This window comes from Sceloporus occidentalis, unplaced genomic scaffold (genome assembly GCF_023333645.1).
Source record: "Sceloporus occidentalis isolate IW3139 unplaced genomic scaffold, rSceOcc1.0.p SCAF_102, whole genome shotgun sequence".
In the NCBI taxonomy this organism is placed as follows: domain Eukaryota; kingdom Metazoa; phylum Chordata; class Lepidosauria; order Squamata; family Phrynosomatidae; genus Sceloporus; species Sceloporus occidentalis.
The window spans coordinates 2,212,588-2,227,290 of record NW_028317082.1 but is presented as its reverse complement, the minus strand read 5'-3'; the positions used below and the strand labels follow the sequence as shown (position 1 = coordinate 2,227,290).

General features: G+C 39.6%; 1 protein-coding gene across 1 annotated transcript in view; it reads left to right on the top strand.

Annotated features, from left to right (window-relative positions):
* The window catches only part of LOC149283569 (dual specificity calcium/calmodulin-dependent 3',5'-cyclic nucleotide phosphodiesterase 1C-like), a 342,446-nt gene extending 328,027 nt beyond the window's left edge, over positions 1–14,419 (top strand). The window contains exons 17-18 of the mRNA XM_089497386.1: positions 11,213–11,275; positions 14,247–14,419. Of these exons, the coding sequence (XP_089353512.1) occupies positions 11,213–11,275; positions 14,247–14,419 (236 nt within the window). The remainder of the gene's footprint in view (positions 1–11,212; positions 11,276–14,246) is intronic.
* The last annotated feature ends 284 nt before the right edge of the window (positions 14,420–14,703 follow it).

The window sequence follows — 14,703 nt, the reverse complement described above, 5'->3', positions numbered from 1 at the left end:
AATTAATGGCAAGCTTTGATTTTTGCATTCAATAGAAGGCTATCAATACAGCATTAATGAACACAGAATTTTAAAGTTTTTTTCTGTATAAATGTGTGATATGATTAATAGTGTAACCCCTGCTTTTGTACTAAAGGACAGTTATCTTCAAATGAAAGCATGAGCACAGAAAGAAAAGATGAATGGTATTTATTTAACCATGTGACTATGGGTTATACATATAATTTATCTCACAATGGCACTTTGAGTAATGAGCATACTGAAGCAAATGTTATAATCCAATGGCAACAATTGGTTACTAGTTGCAATTGTTCAGTAGTGCAATGAACAGAACAATTGAACCAAAGACCGGGAAAATCAGTGGGGTGGTATCCATAGCTAGCGAAGAATGGGGAACAACTGGAGGATCTACTGTATGCAGTTGGTTGTTATAGATGTATTCAGCAAGCAGAGAAATTAAGTTTGAGCATGGAAGGAAGGCAGAAATTAGTCTGTTGAATTCTCATACCCTGACAAAAGGTCTTCCAGCATTGTTATGTGAAATGTATCCCCATGGAACTGAAATATGTCTGATGAATAAATGTGCAGCTTCATCTATGGTTAGTACCCCCAAACAAAGGATGATGTTTGTTTTGAGTCTAAACTATGATAGGAAGGAGGCAGTTCTACAGTGAAGTCAATGGTGATGTTCTCCCAGGACCGGGATGAAATGGGTAGTGGTTGTAGAAGTCTTTTGGTGTAAAGACTTAACACATGCACAGGTGTCGCATGCCTGTACATAGGTGGTGACATTTTAGCGAAGGCTTGGCCACCACAATAAACAACTAATGAAGGAAAGGTCATAAATGTGGTGAAGAATCATGGATCGAATGACATTTGGTACATATATATGGATCCCTTTGTACTAGAGTCCTCGTGAATGAATCCTTAAGTTCATGCCGGAAGGACTGATTCACATTCGCAGAACAATGGCCAGGTGGAAGAATTGCTTTGTGCAATGGAACTGGGTTTTGTTTTCCTAATATAAGCGGTAAAAAGCATTCGCTTTTCTGTATTTTGGATCCTGTGCAATATGTGATGCGTAATTAGCACACATGGCCCGCAGTGTTTGTCTAGGACATACTGTAAGTGTTTGACAGACTTGAGGTATTCAAGATTTTTATGCTTGGTATATACTGTGATTGGATGTTGAGCACCTTCGAGGAGATAATGCCATTCTTTCAAAGTCATCTTGATGGCAAGGAGTTCATAGTCTCCCGCAGCATAGTTTTGTTCTATTGTAGTCAATCCTTTAGGGAAGTATGAAACAGAGTGTAAGTTCTTATTTAGTCCTTTTAAAAGAACAGCTCCAACTTCGGTTTATGGAGGGTCTGAAATGACCAGTACAAGTAGCTGTTGTGAAGTGTTCTTTTAATATTGTAAATGCTTGTTTTGATGTCTACCAGAAAGGAACAGTTTTATTGATGAGGGCTGTTGTTGTACTATTTTCCTGATAGTGTCGCTAGAATTAAGTAAACCACCTTCTTTTGGTACATCCTAATATTGCCAGGTGACAAGATGTATCATGTAATCTGATAAGAACCAGTGTCATATGGTATCTGTGCGCTTCCAAGGAGGGGGAAAAGATAAGCGTCACATGGAAATTTTGAATAAAGGTATGCCCCTTTTAGTTCTGGTACCATATGCTCTGGTACCAGTTTTTAACAGTTCTCTGTGATTCACACAGGATTGCAAGCCTCTATCCTTCTTAGCCACAAGAAGATACAAGGTCCCAAAGGAGAGGTGGAGGGGCAGATGATCCCCTTCTGTACATTCTTAGGATTATACTTTTTTGAGATATGTTAACTCTGGCTCGGCCAATGGGTATGTAAGCCAAAACAGAACTATGATGCCAGGAAGTAAGTCTATGATGGTATCTATGAGGAGGAAGGGTGTCAACTCCTTCTTTTTTACTGAAGACTCCAAGAAAAGGATGACATTCTTTTGGGAGTTTTTTTGCAAAGTATCCTGGAAAGAGGAATAGGAGGAGTGAGAGTGACAGGTTTGGATACATCAACAAAACAGGTTTCACAGCATGAACACGGGCTGCACTTCCTGTTGCCACACATGCACATCATTCATGAGCGCCAGGCGAAGAATGAGACTGCTTTGCCGTCTAGTGGGTAGGCTTTGAGAATACCTCCAGATCACTGAAGGTGAGGGACCAATGGCATCAACGGTGACAGCACAAATAACACAATCAAGTACATCACAAATCACCTTATCAGTGTCACCACAAGCAACATGAGAGATCTAGCACCAGTGCTCTGAACAACACTTGGCAACACTAACATTATTTAGCTTTTGTAGCACTTACAGCCGTGTACACCCTCTTTGAATTCTATGGTTCTCCATATCAGGACATAATACAAATCATCTGTTCATTAGCATCTCTAAAAATTAGGTAAATACAACATCAAATGAACAAGAACACATGACTTATTACATGATTTGTTCAACAGAAATAAAGCCAAAATGGAGAAGCCATGTGTGAAAAACTAAGTAAACCCTAACTGCTTCCAAAGGAATTAAGATGCTAAGTAGCAGATATGCACTGCCGATCAAATGCTCTTGATTTAATTGATCATCAGCCAGCTGAAGCTTTAGCAGTTTGTTGGTCTGGAGCATTCAGGTGTGTGTTAACACAATGCCAAGAAGGAAAGACTTCAGCAATGAATCGTAGTCAAGCAATTGTTGCTGCCATCAATCTGGAAACGGTTATAGGGCTATTATCAAACTATTTAAAGTCCATCATTCTACATTGAGTGTGATTATTTAAAAGTTGAAAACATTCCAGACTATTGCCAATCTTCCCAGGAGGGGATGTCCCAGCAAATTCGCCCCAAGGTCAGACCATGCAATGCTCAGAGAAACTGTGAAAAAATCCCAAGAATAACATCTCAGACTTTACAGGCCCTTAGCATGTTAAATCTTAGAAAGAGACTGAAAAAGAGACTGTTTGGAAAGGTTGCCAGGAAAAAGCCTCTTCTCATGGCACCACGGCTTAAGTTTCCAAAGTTTCATCTGAACAAACCACAAAGCTTCAGGAACAATGTCCTTTGGACAGACAAGACCGAAGTGGAGATGCTTGGCCATAACGCACAGGGCCACATTTGGCAAAAAACAAGCACAGCATATCAGCACAAACATCTTATTCCAACTGTCAAGCATGGTGGTGGAGTGGTGAGTTGGGCTTGTTTGGGTCCACAGGACCTGGGAACTTTGCAGTCATCAAGTCGACCAAGAACTCCTCTTTATCACAAAATATTCTAGGGTCGAATGCGAGACCATCTGTCCAACATCTAAAGCTTGGTGGAAATTGGGTTAAGCAACATGACAATGATCCCAAGCACACCAGCAAATCTACAACAGAATGGCTGAAAAATAAAAGAATCACGGTTGCAATAGCCCAGTCAAAGTCCATACCTCAATCTGATTGATCTTAAGAGAGCTGTGCATAAACAAATGCCAGCAAACCCTAAATGAAGTGAAGAAACATTGTAAAGAAGAGTGGGCTAAAATTCCTCCACAATGATGTGAGACTAATGAAGTCATGTGTGTGTGTATGGGCCGGTGTGTGTAAGTATAGGTATTTGTTAACTGGTGTGTAATGGCAGTGTATGTATATATGTGTGTGTGTAAGGGCAGTGTACATGTATGTGTGTGTAAGGGCAGTGTACATGTGTACATCTGCAGCTTTATTGTTGCTGCACTTCCCATGATGCTCAGCCAGCTGACTTATGCAACATATTAGTGCACCATGGGGTGGGGGGAAGAGTCTGACATTAAACTAAAACAATGGCGGTCACTTCCTGGTTGCATATCCTGGCTTTCTGCCAGATAATCAACTCAGCAAATCACGAGATGATATATTTCTGGGGCAGACACAGAAATCTTTACAATGCCAGGGCCCATAGTCAATAGGAAGGAGGCTGGCTGTCAGGCCTCTCCAGTGGCCCCAGCGATGGAGGGTTCCGTCACACCTTTCATCAAATGACGTGCTTAAAGAACCAGTTTAAGCTTCCCTCTCTATAGGCTAACTTTCTTAACACCCAACCCACTACTTTCAGTGTTAGCTTGCCACTACCCTCTCAGTCTTACCCTGGGAATGTCTCATGAAATGTTGTGAGCCTACCCACTTTACCAACATATAGCATATACATGCCATTTAAATTTGACTTCTAACATTTTCCACACATAATCATCCTTTAAAGTCTGTATGGTAGTGGCTGAGGGATCTGTGCCTATCTGGTAAGTTAGGTACTTACATACGGCTAAATATTGCTATCTACAACTTAAGCACCTGACCTCGGAAGAGACAGTCACACTAACACAGACAAGCACACACACATCCAGATACCCACACCAGCATAACTAGATATTCAAAACTAAAACACACCCAGACACATGTTCACACACTCTCCTACCCAGACACACACATACTATCATATCCAAAGACATGTTCTAATACTAAAATACCCCCACAGACATTCACAAACGTGCCTACACACACATACTAACAGACACACACAAAAACATATACAAAGACACATGTTCACACACTAATATACCCAGACACACACACTAACATACACCTGTGCTGAGCTAAGCCTTATGAATATGCATAAGGGTCAGATAACAGGAAGTGAGATCATGCATCATAGAGAGCTAGAACTTGAGACACCCATAGTACGGTTCAAAGCAAGCACCTAAGGTATCATGACACAGAACTGGAATAAATAAATGTTGACTTAAAAAGAACCTTGTGGATCATTCTTCATACCAAAAACAACACCTACATACTAACATACCCAAAGACACATATTCACACACTGACGTACCCACACATGGTAACATACCCAGACACCCACACTAACATACCTAAAGACACATTTTCGCAGAATGACATACCCAGACACATACACTTTCACTAACATACCCAGACATTAACATACCCTAAGATGCATGTTCCCACACCTGCATACCATCACAAACAAAAACGTATCCAGAAACACAAACACACATAGCCCACATACCCACACACGCATACTAATATACCCTAACACACCTAGACACACACTAAGATACCAGATAGACAAACATGCATACTCAGACACACACTCAAGAAACTCAGTCACCAAGTGAAGCCTCAGCTTGATGCAGCACCCCGGAAAGCTACAGTGCTACTCCCGCAATGACAGTACGTGAGCATGCTCAATCCTGCCTACTCCCAGGAATTAAGGTGTAAAGAAGGTAGGTCCGGTAATTGCCATTCATTTTGATTGGACCTACCTTTAACTCTTCCACACAGCCTGAAGTAAAACTGGACAGATTTCAGTGGCATACCTAATCGGTAACAACTGCAGACTGGAAACAGGCTTGGAGTACCCTGGCAGTGGCTGAGCTGAAGGCCCTGGTGCAAGATAGCTTGTAGCCCCTAATGTTTTTTGCATTAAACACAATTATACCTAAATTATATTAAACACATTATTTAATATTTAAAACAATTGAAATAAAAAAAATAGGTTTTAGAATTAAGAATTGGTGAAAAAAAGGATGTGCAAAACTGAGACCAAAATAGCAAAGTTGGCATAACAGCTGAATTGGAGATTTCCCCAACTATTTTGGCCTCAATTTTGAAATTGTCCTTCAATTCTCTGGAAATGTGTTTTCTGTCCTTTCAATTTGGACAAAATTCAGAGGGATTTTTGAATTCTGAAATGAAATTGGTTGCCACTCACTCTCTTAAACTCTCTCACACACTCTATCAATGTCTCCTCACCTTCTCCACCAACCGCTTCTGCGTCTCCGTTTCCTCTTTCGCAGCTCTGCTTCTTGTCTTCTCTTTTTTGTTCTTCTCTTCTTCTGTCTTCTTTCTTGGTCCGCTTCTCCCTACTGTCCACTCAGTTAACCTGGCTTTGCAGAGTGCTTCTACAAAATGTCATACACACCCTCTCCTACGATTGGAGGGATGGGGGAATAATGCAAATGTTTTTGCTGGGAAAGGGAGGCACTTTTCTTTTTCCACAGATCTGTCTACACGTCTAGCTCCAAGGAATTTGTGAACACCAGACTTAGTGAGCCAATACTGGGAAGGGGTGCTACAAGTCTATAGCTGGAACACGTCTAGTAACACAGCAGGAACTCAGGAATACAATGGGAATCTGCACACACAGCTAGTAAGCACAAGAACACTTCAGGTTGGCAACAGGATACAGCAGGACACAACTAAGGCCAAAAATTACCACTGGAAGAGAGCCGGCAGAAATACGAGACCTGCTGGCATACGCTAGGTATCACCACTGAGGAACTGTGATACCTAGTTGTGAGCTGTGAATCACAGGGATATCTACCATGTCTCCATAGGTCAGGGATGCTATCATTTTGTGGGATGACATGTTATGTCTCACAGTAGGCAAAATATTCCCACTCACCTGATGCTGATCACCACAGATCTTAGGTGCAGGATTCTCCTGGATTCTGACACCAACCTAGTAATTAGTGTTTTTTATTTAGCAGCATTGCTTCTAGCTTCCCTTTCTAGTGGATAGATCCTGCTCTGTTTTCCTTCACCTGGTTGCAGATTAGTGATTATTTGACTGGTTTCTGACCTTTTGCTTGGATTCTGGCTTTCATCCCTGGAACTTCAATATTTTCTACTTTATTTTGAGAAGAAAGCTACATCATGATATAAGCTTTTTTTGAGCCCAATTTTTTTCAAATTTAAACATAGAAAAATAGAATCATCATTCCTGCTGTAAAACCCCCCAAAAAGAACATAGAGTAAAAAAGGGCAATAGAGAGGTGGGGCAAGATTAGGAACTGGATGAGGAGGCGTCACTACAGTCAGTTACAAAGAGGGAAGTCCTACCCAGTGACCTCCTAAAAAAAAAAAAAGAGCCCCCCATTGCAACAATATTTGCATTCACAGCCCAATGTTACACTGGCACTAAATAGTGGATTAATCTAGAATTAGATTGTATGGCCTAATCGGTTCTACATTTGTCTTCACATACTTGAGATGCTTCCATTTTTTACTCACTGTCCTGCTGTAGTGAACTCTCCATAGCAGAGCATTCCCTTAAGTCTGGATTGGAAGCACTTTAATGAAACTTGGAGGAAATGGGTTCCCATGTGTTCTATGTCAAGGTTAGGGCCGGATTTACGTAGGGATTGATTGAGCTGCAGCTCCAGGCCTCTGCCTGAAGACAGGCCCAGTCAGAGCCGGAATGGCCCACCAGGAAACCAAGAGACTTTCTGGTGGGCCAGCCGGTCCGGTTGAATGCCGGAGCTGCGTGAGTCAATCCGGCGGATTCGGCCCCACAACCACCGAGGGGACAAGTTCCTTGTGTGGCAGTCGGTCCCGTGGAGGAGAGCAAAGAGCAAGCAGGAAAGTCCGGAACAATGTAAAGTAACCAAAAAATGTAAGGGGGGCATAAGTATACAAGTTAGTAAGGGCAACAATACACAAGAGAGGGCTGGCTGGGGCATCACATAAGTCAATACTAGGGGGAAGTAGCTGGGGCTATAAATACACGTGGGGCTGGCTGGAGGGCATAAATATATGTAGGGGCTGGTGGCACCAATACACAAGGGGGACAGCTGGGGCTATCTCATCTCATTAATCAATACTGACTGGAGGGGCAGGTTGTGGGCATAAATACACATAGCACTGGCTGTGTTGAAAATTATATATATTTTTTTATTGTATTAGCTTAGCCTATCCGGATGTGGGTGGCAGAGCTTGTACTGGTGTGTATGTGTTTGGGTGTCGGTGTGGCAGAGCCTGTCCTGGTGTGTGTTTGTGTTTGGGTGTCGGCGTGGCAGAGCCTGTCCTGCTATGTGGTTTTGGTCATCTATTGTCCGGTGCTTTATTTACTGTAGGAATAGATTTTCTATTATTTAGTCTATTTCAATTTGCATATTTTATCGAAAAGCAATTGAAGCTTCAGACGTCCCGTGTATGATTACTTTTTTTTTTAGTGTACTGACGTACTCCCAATCTCATCACATAAGATTTTATCCTATATTATCTGCATAGCACTGATGACATCTTTATCCAGTACACATGGATGCGAGGCGTCTAATTTATTTATTTCCATAAAAAGGCCCCCCCAAAACCTCAGCACCAGGCCCATGATGCTCTTAATCCGGCCCTGGTCAAGGTCATGCAGTGATTAACTTTGATCTATGAACACTTCTGGTCCTGTTACCACCAGAGGTTTCTTTCAATATTTATGCAACTGCATAGTCTTGCTTCAAAGCCTCCTCGCTATTGGGATCCTCTAAGTCCACTTAACTTTGGGCTTAACACCATGTTAGACATCACAGGGCAGAAGAACTTCAGTTAGTGCTTAACTGTGAAAGCAGGTGTGACCATCTGGACCATCTAGGTGGTCCGGCTGACAGCTAATTAGGTGGGCTGTCTCACAAACACCAGTGGGCGGTCCTGCTGATGTCAGTGGGCAGTGGAAACATTATTAATCATGCTTCACTATATGGAAATCTGATGGACTTTTTCCTGTTGCAAAATGACTATGCATCTGTGCACAAAGCAAGTCCTATAAAGACATGGTTTGATAAGTTTGGTGTGGAGGAATTGGAGAGGACTGCACATAGCTCTGATACCCCCATTAAACACCTTTGGAAATAAGTCAGATGCCGATTCTAAGCCAGGCCTTCTGCTCTAGCATAACCACAGTGCCTGACCGCTCTTTTGACGAATGCACAAAGATTCCCACAAACACACTCCAAAATCTTGCAAAAAGTCTTCCCAGTATAGTAGAGGCTGTTATAGTTGCAAAGGGTGACCAACTTCACACTAATGCCCACGGTTTTGCCATGGGCTGTCCCAGCCAGAACATAAATTCCAACAGTGTCAAGTGATTTCCATTTAATTCAATTTACCTCTGGTGTCCACTGTTATCCTCCGATAACTGGGGAACCACTCCGTATCTCCTCTAAGATTCTGCTTTGTCCTCCTACACTACGTTCCTGGTGTTCCTGTGCTGTGTTTTGCCCATCAGGTGATACCAGGTCTGCATTGTGGTTTTCACCCTGACTTCTATACCTGGCATGACAGGGAAAAAGAAGGAAAAAAGTAAAGAAAAAAAGAAAGGAGAAGGAGGGGGAAATGGAGGGGGTAGAAAGAAAGGAGAGCGGAGAAGAAAGAGAAAGAAAGAGAGACAGAAAGAAGTTAGAGAAAAAAACCAACGGAAAGGACAAAGAAAGGGATGGGAAATAAATGTGGGATACAATGGAGAAAGAACGAAAAAGAGAGAGGAGAGGGAGAAGAAAGAAAAAGAGAGAGGAGAGGGAGAAGGTAAGGAACAAAGTGGAAGGGATAAAAAGAGTAAAAAATAAAGAAGGAGGGAGAAAGGGAGAATAGTGAGATAAAATATGAATTTGGAATGAGAAAAGAAAGAGGGAGAGAAGGAAAAATGTGAGATAGAGGGAAAGTTAGATAGAAAGACACAAAAAGTGGAGAGTAGAAGGAAGAGAGAGAAGAAAGGTGGATATTGAGTGAAATAAGGGAGGGAAAGACATGAGAAAGAGGGAGAAAGAGAGAAAGAAACAAAGAAAAAAGTGCATACCAAGGGCATATAAACTAGTATTTTTATAAATTACATTTTTTAAGAAATAGACAGTAGGGCTACAACTACCATCACCCTCTTGATGGGAGTTATAGTCCACAAGAGAAGATGCAAAAAGGTGGCACACTTGTAAAAACTGTTTCTTCAGTATATTAAGGCATTTATCTATTTTATTTTTAGATGAGCGTACAGTGTTCCCTGTTGCTTCCTAAACACATATAAACAAATACATATGGGTTACTTCTGTAATCTGGAGATGCAGCTGTATATGTTTTGGCTAATTTCTGAGCATTTGCACATAACCTGAGCAAAAAAAGCAAACCAACGTATAAGTGGTTTTGAAATTATTATAATATAATTATCATATGGTATCAAATATTATCATGACAAACTTTGGCAGGGATTGGTGGCCAAATGGCTTCAAGACAAGTACCTAAATGCTCCTAGTGAAATATCCCAAGTTGTCTATGCTTCATGGCTTATTTATTGGTTTTTTTTTAATTATAGACACATTACAAACCAGTACACTAATGTAAAAATAATCCAAAACTTTGAAACAGCAATGTATACATTCTAATATTTGCCAGAAAGATATGGGAATTCTGCACATGATATCTATTTCCAAGACACTTACATTAATATATTTTGGGGTATTGTAGTCAACTACTTCACTGACAATTGCCATAGCAAAATATGTATTTTTTTCCATTAAAAAAAATTGGACTATACATCTCAATTTGGTATCAAAAGAATGCCCTAAAGTTCAGACTTTACAATGTATTTTATAGTATATAGACTTGTGCAAATAGACCAAAAAACTATTTAGATACAGTTTTTGTTTCATTTTTGGTTGATTGGTTTTTGGACAATAAATGTTGTTTTGGACAAAATTGGGTGGTTTTTTTTACATTTAAAGGAGTCATTGATTAGTAATTGATTGATTAATAAAGCCTGCAGTACCGCAGACACAATGGATAGGATAGCAATCCAAAACAACACCTGAGCCAATTTAACATGGTATCCATGCTACTGTAAACAACAGTGTCACTGGCCATAGGTTCTGTAGGTTCTGTATGGCTAATGCCAGTAAAATTGGCATTACAGGTTCTGTAAGGTCAAAATGCAAGTAAAATTACCTCTGGAGGTAATCACTTATCACTTGTTATCAATCAATTATATTCAACAGTATATTTTACTTTGAAGGTAAGTGGGCGTTTTGCAGTTAATTTCCCTTTAAAAAGCCTTTAGAACCGTTATTGAGCTCTTCTGTAATGACATACTGCCCCCCCTTCCTTGGCCCTGCCTTTTGTTACTCAGTTACACAAGTCTGTCTTAATATAGCCATGTTTAAATATTAAAGGTTACAAACAAGCTAGCTTTAATTTTGTGTAGTATAATCAAAGTTAAGATATTATTTTATCGTTGTGATATGACCAGATGCTGCCAAGTAGGAAGGTTATTCTTGGGTAATCAATTGGAAAATGTCCTTCACCATGATTACACTAGACTAAACTAATTTTCTTTATGGTTAGAAAAACTATGTAAATTATTGATTTTAGGTAATTTCTTTTTTCATGTAGGTATGAATTTGGTTAATGAATCATCATGCACTGTCGATTCCCCATATTTGCTAAAATTGCCAGGTAAGTTCACATAAAATCAAACATTGATTCACTTTTAAAATGAAGAACTATTCATCACATGTTCTCTATTCCATAAAAAAAGAAAATGTATGCATCTTTATATAGTGTATGAACTGTATGAAGTAATATCATAAGTTGCCTTATTTTTCCATATCAATATGAATAAAACATTACCTTTAAAGAAATATGTTATTCAGTGATCATGACAGTATTAGGTCAGGACAGCTGGTAATTGTCTCTGGGGTGCTTTGCTTTAGAAGAACTTAGGCACGCTCTTATTTTTTTGTAGTAATTCCATACGTAGCCAAAAGCATATCTACTGTAAAACATGCCATTAAGCAGTGTTTATCACTTGCTTATTTGTGTTTATCTTCTCTGGCCTTGGACCATTTTGCAAGTAATATGTATTTGAAGAGTACTGGTCTTGTTTCAGTAGTCTAGGTGTGAAGTTATGTGTATTACTTAAATAATATTTGTGCAACCTCTCCTGCTCATGCTCCAGAGTTTTAACATTTTTGCAGTGTGTCTTGTGCCCTTTGACTAGTGGTTTTGATGATGCATAACTTTGGAATTACTAGTGGTTACAATGATGCAAATTTATTGAAAAAAGCTAACTGGGGGCTGAAGAACTGCCTCTGTTTAGCCAAGATAGATTGGTAGAAACAAAAGTAATGGCTTCACAAAGCACCCATGAAACTGTAAAACAAAAAGATAAACAAAAGCATATATCAGGAAATAATAATAATAAGTTGTTTCTTAGCAGATCTAAAAATTAGGTAAATACAACCTCAGATGAACAACAATACATGACATATTACGCTGTGTCATGATTTATTTTAAAAAAAGACGCCAAAATGGAAAGCCATGAGTGAAAAACTAAGTACACCCTTACTGCTTCCATACAAATTAAGATGGTAAGTAGCAGAAATGTGCTTCTAATCAAATGCTCTTGATTAATTGATCACCTATAAATGCAATGTTTTAGCAATTTGCTGGTCTGGAGCATTCAGATGTGTGTTAACACAGTGCTAAGGAGGAAAAACATCAGCAATTACCTCAATAATACAATTACTTAGACTCTACAAGCCTCAGTTAGCATGTTATATGTTAAAGTTCATGACAGCACATTCAGAAAGTATGGCTGAGCAAGTATGGATTGTTTAAAAAAAAAAACATGGCAACACAGCTTAGGTTTGCAAAGTTGCATCTGAACAAACCACAAGATATCTGGGACAATGTCCTTTGGATGGACAAGACCAAAGAAGAGATGTTTGGCCATAAAGCACTGTGCCCAAACACAGCATATCAACACAAACAACTCATACCAACTGTCCAGCACGGCAGTGGATGGGTGATGATTTGGGCTTGTTTTGCAGCCACAGGAGTCAACCATGAACTCCTCTGTATACCAAATTATTGTAGAGTCAAATGTGAGGCCACCTGTTGGACTGCTAAAGCTTTGCCGAAGTTGGGTCATGCACCAGGACAATAATCCCAAGCATACCACCAAATCTACACCAGAAGGGCTGAAAAAGAAAAGAATCAAGGTGTTGCAATGGCCCAGACCTCAACTCGATTTAAATGCTGTGGCAGGACCTTAAAAGAGCTGTGCATAAAAAAAATGCTTGCAAAACTCAATTGTGGGCCAAAATTCCTCCACAGAAAATGATTACTTCCAGTTATTGCTGCTAAAGACATTTCTACAAGCTATTGAATCATAAGGTGTACTTATCAGGACACATTGCTTCTCAATGTTGGCTTTATTTTTGTTGAATACATCATGACACTGTGTAATATGTCATGTATTGTTGTTCAACTGAGGTTGTATTTACCTATTTTTAGACCTGCTAAGGAACACAGAATTGTTATGTCCTGATATGTAAAACCATAGTATTCAAAAGTGTACTTTTTTCACACATCCTATTTAAAAACACAGGTATTGATTTAGAGTTGGGCCCCCTTTGCTGCTACTGCACTCCACTCTTCTGACAAGGCTTTCCACAGTATTTCAGTATGTTTGTGGGAATTCAAAGAGCATTTGTAAGGTCAGCACTGATGTTGGACGAGAAGGTCTGGCTAGCAATTGGCATTTTAATTTATCCCAAATGTGTTCAAGGGGATAAGGTCCGTGCTCTGTGTAGGCCACTTGGTTTTGTCCACACCAAACCATGTCTTCGTGGACAGTGCTTTGTGCACAGGAGCACAGTCAGGCTGGAAAAGGAAAATACAATTGTCTAAAATGTCTTTGTATGTTGTACCAGTAACATTACACTAGTACTAAAATACCTAGTCCAGACCCTGAAAAACAGCCCCAGACCATTATCCTTCCAGTAGGCATTATGCATTCCAGTAGGTAGCATTCTTCTGGCATTCACCATAGATTCGTTCATCAGACTTCCAGAAGCATAATTAAAAACTCCAGAGAACATGTTTTCACTGCTCCAGAGGCCAGTGGTGGTTTGGTTTACACCACTCTGACACTTGGCATTAAGCATAGAGATCTTTGGCTTGTGTGTAACTGCTCAGCCATGAAAACCTAAGCTCCTGTAGCACTGTGCTCGTGCTGGCATTGCTTCCAGAGGCAGTTTGGAGCTCTGTAGTGAGCGATGCTCACCATGCTTTTCAGCACTTTCTTTGTGACTGATGTGGTCTACTACTTCATGGTTGAGCTTTTTTTTCTTCTAGACACTTCCACTTCACAATAAAAGCATTTACAGTGGAGCAGGGCAGAAATTTCAAACATTGAGTTGTGGCAAAGTTAGCATCCTATGACAGTGCCTTATTTAAAGTCACCAAGCTCCTCAGTATGACCCATTCTACTGTCAATGTGTTTGATTTATATACCTGACTCAAATATTAGCACATAATTTTGGTCATATAGTGAACCTCTGATTTATGATTGATACTTCATTTTTAATTACATGGGATCTGCAGATTTTTTTCATAATATTTTTGTATCTTTTATATACAGTTCTGAAACCACAGCTCAGGTATTTTAAAAGACCTACATATTGTACAACAACAAGATTACCTACCTTCTACAAGAAGACAGATGAAAATGCAGTAAAGTACAGACCAGTGGACCAAAGAGGAAGAATGAAGAAAATACAACACATCTCGCTTCACTGGAGCAAGAAATTATAAATTAAATAAGCTGTCAATTTTAATACTTTTGAATACCAATATTTCACATACAATATAGGTATTGGTAACAATACAATTCTTCATTTTCAATAGGAAAAAAAGAACAGGAAGGTCTCGTCACGCCAGTTGGCAAATAAAAGGAAATAAAAAACAAAAAATAGTTTTTCTCAATCACAGTTTTTATTAAATATAAAATAATAGTTTACATGTGAATTAAAATTTACTAAAAACTTTTTTCCTATAGGGTAGTCTTATATTCAGGCTTTTTCCTTTTTTCCTAAATT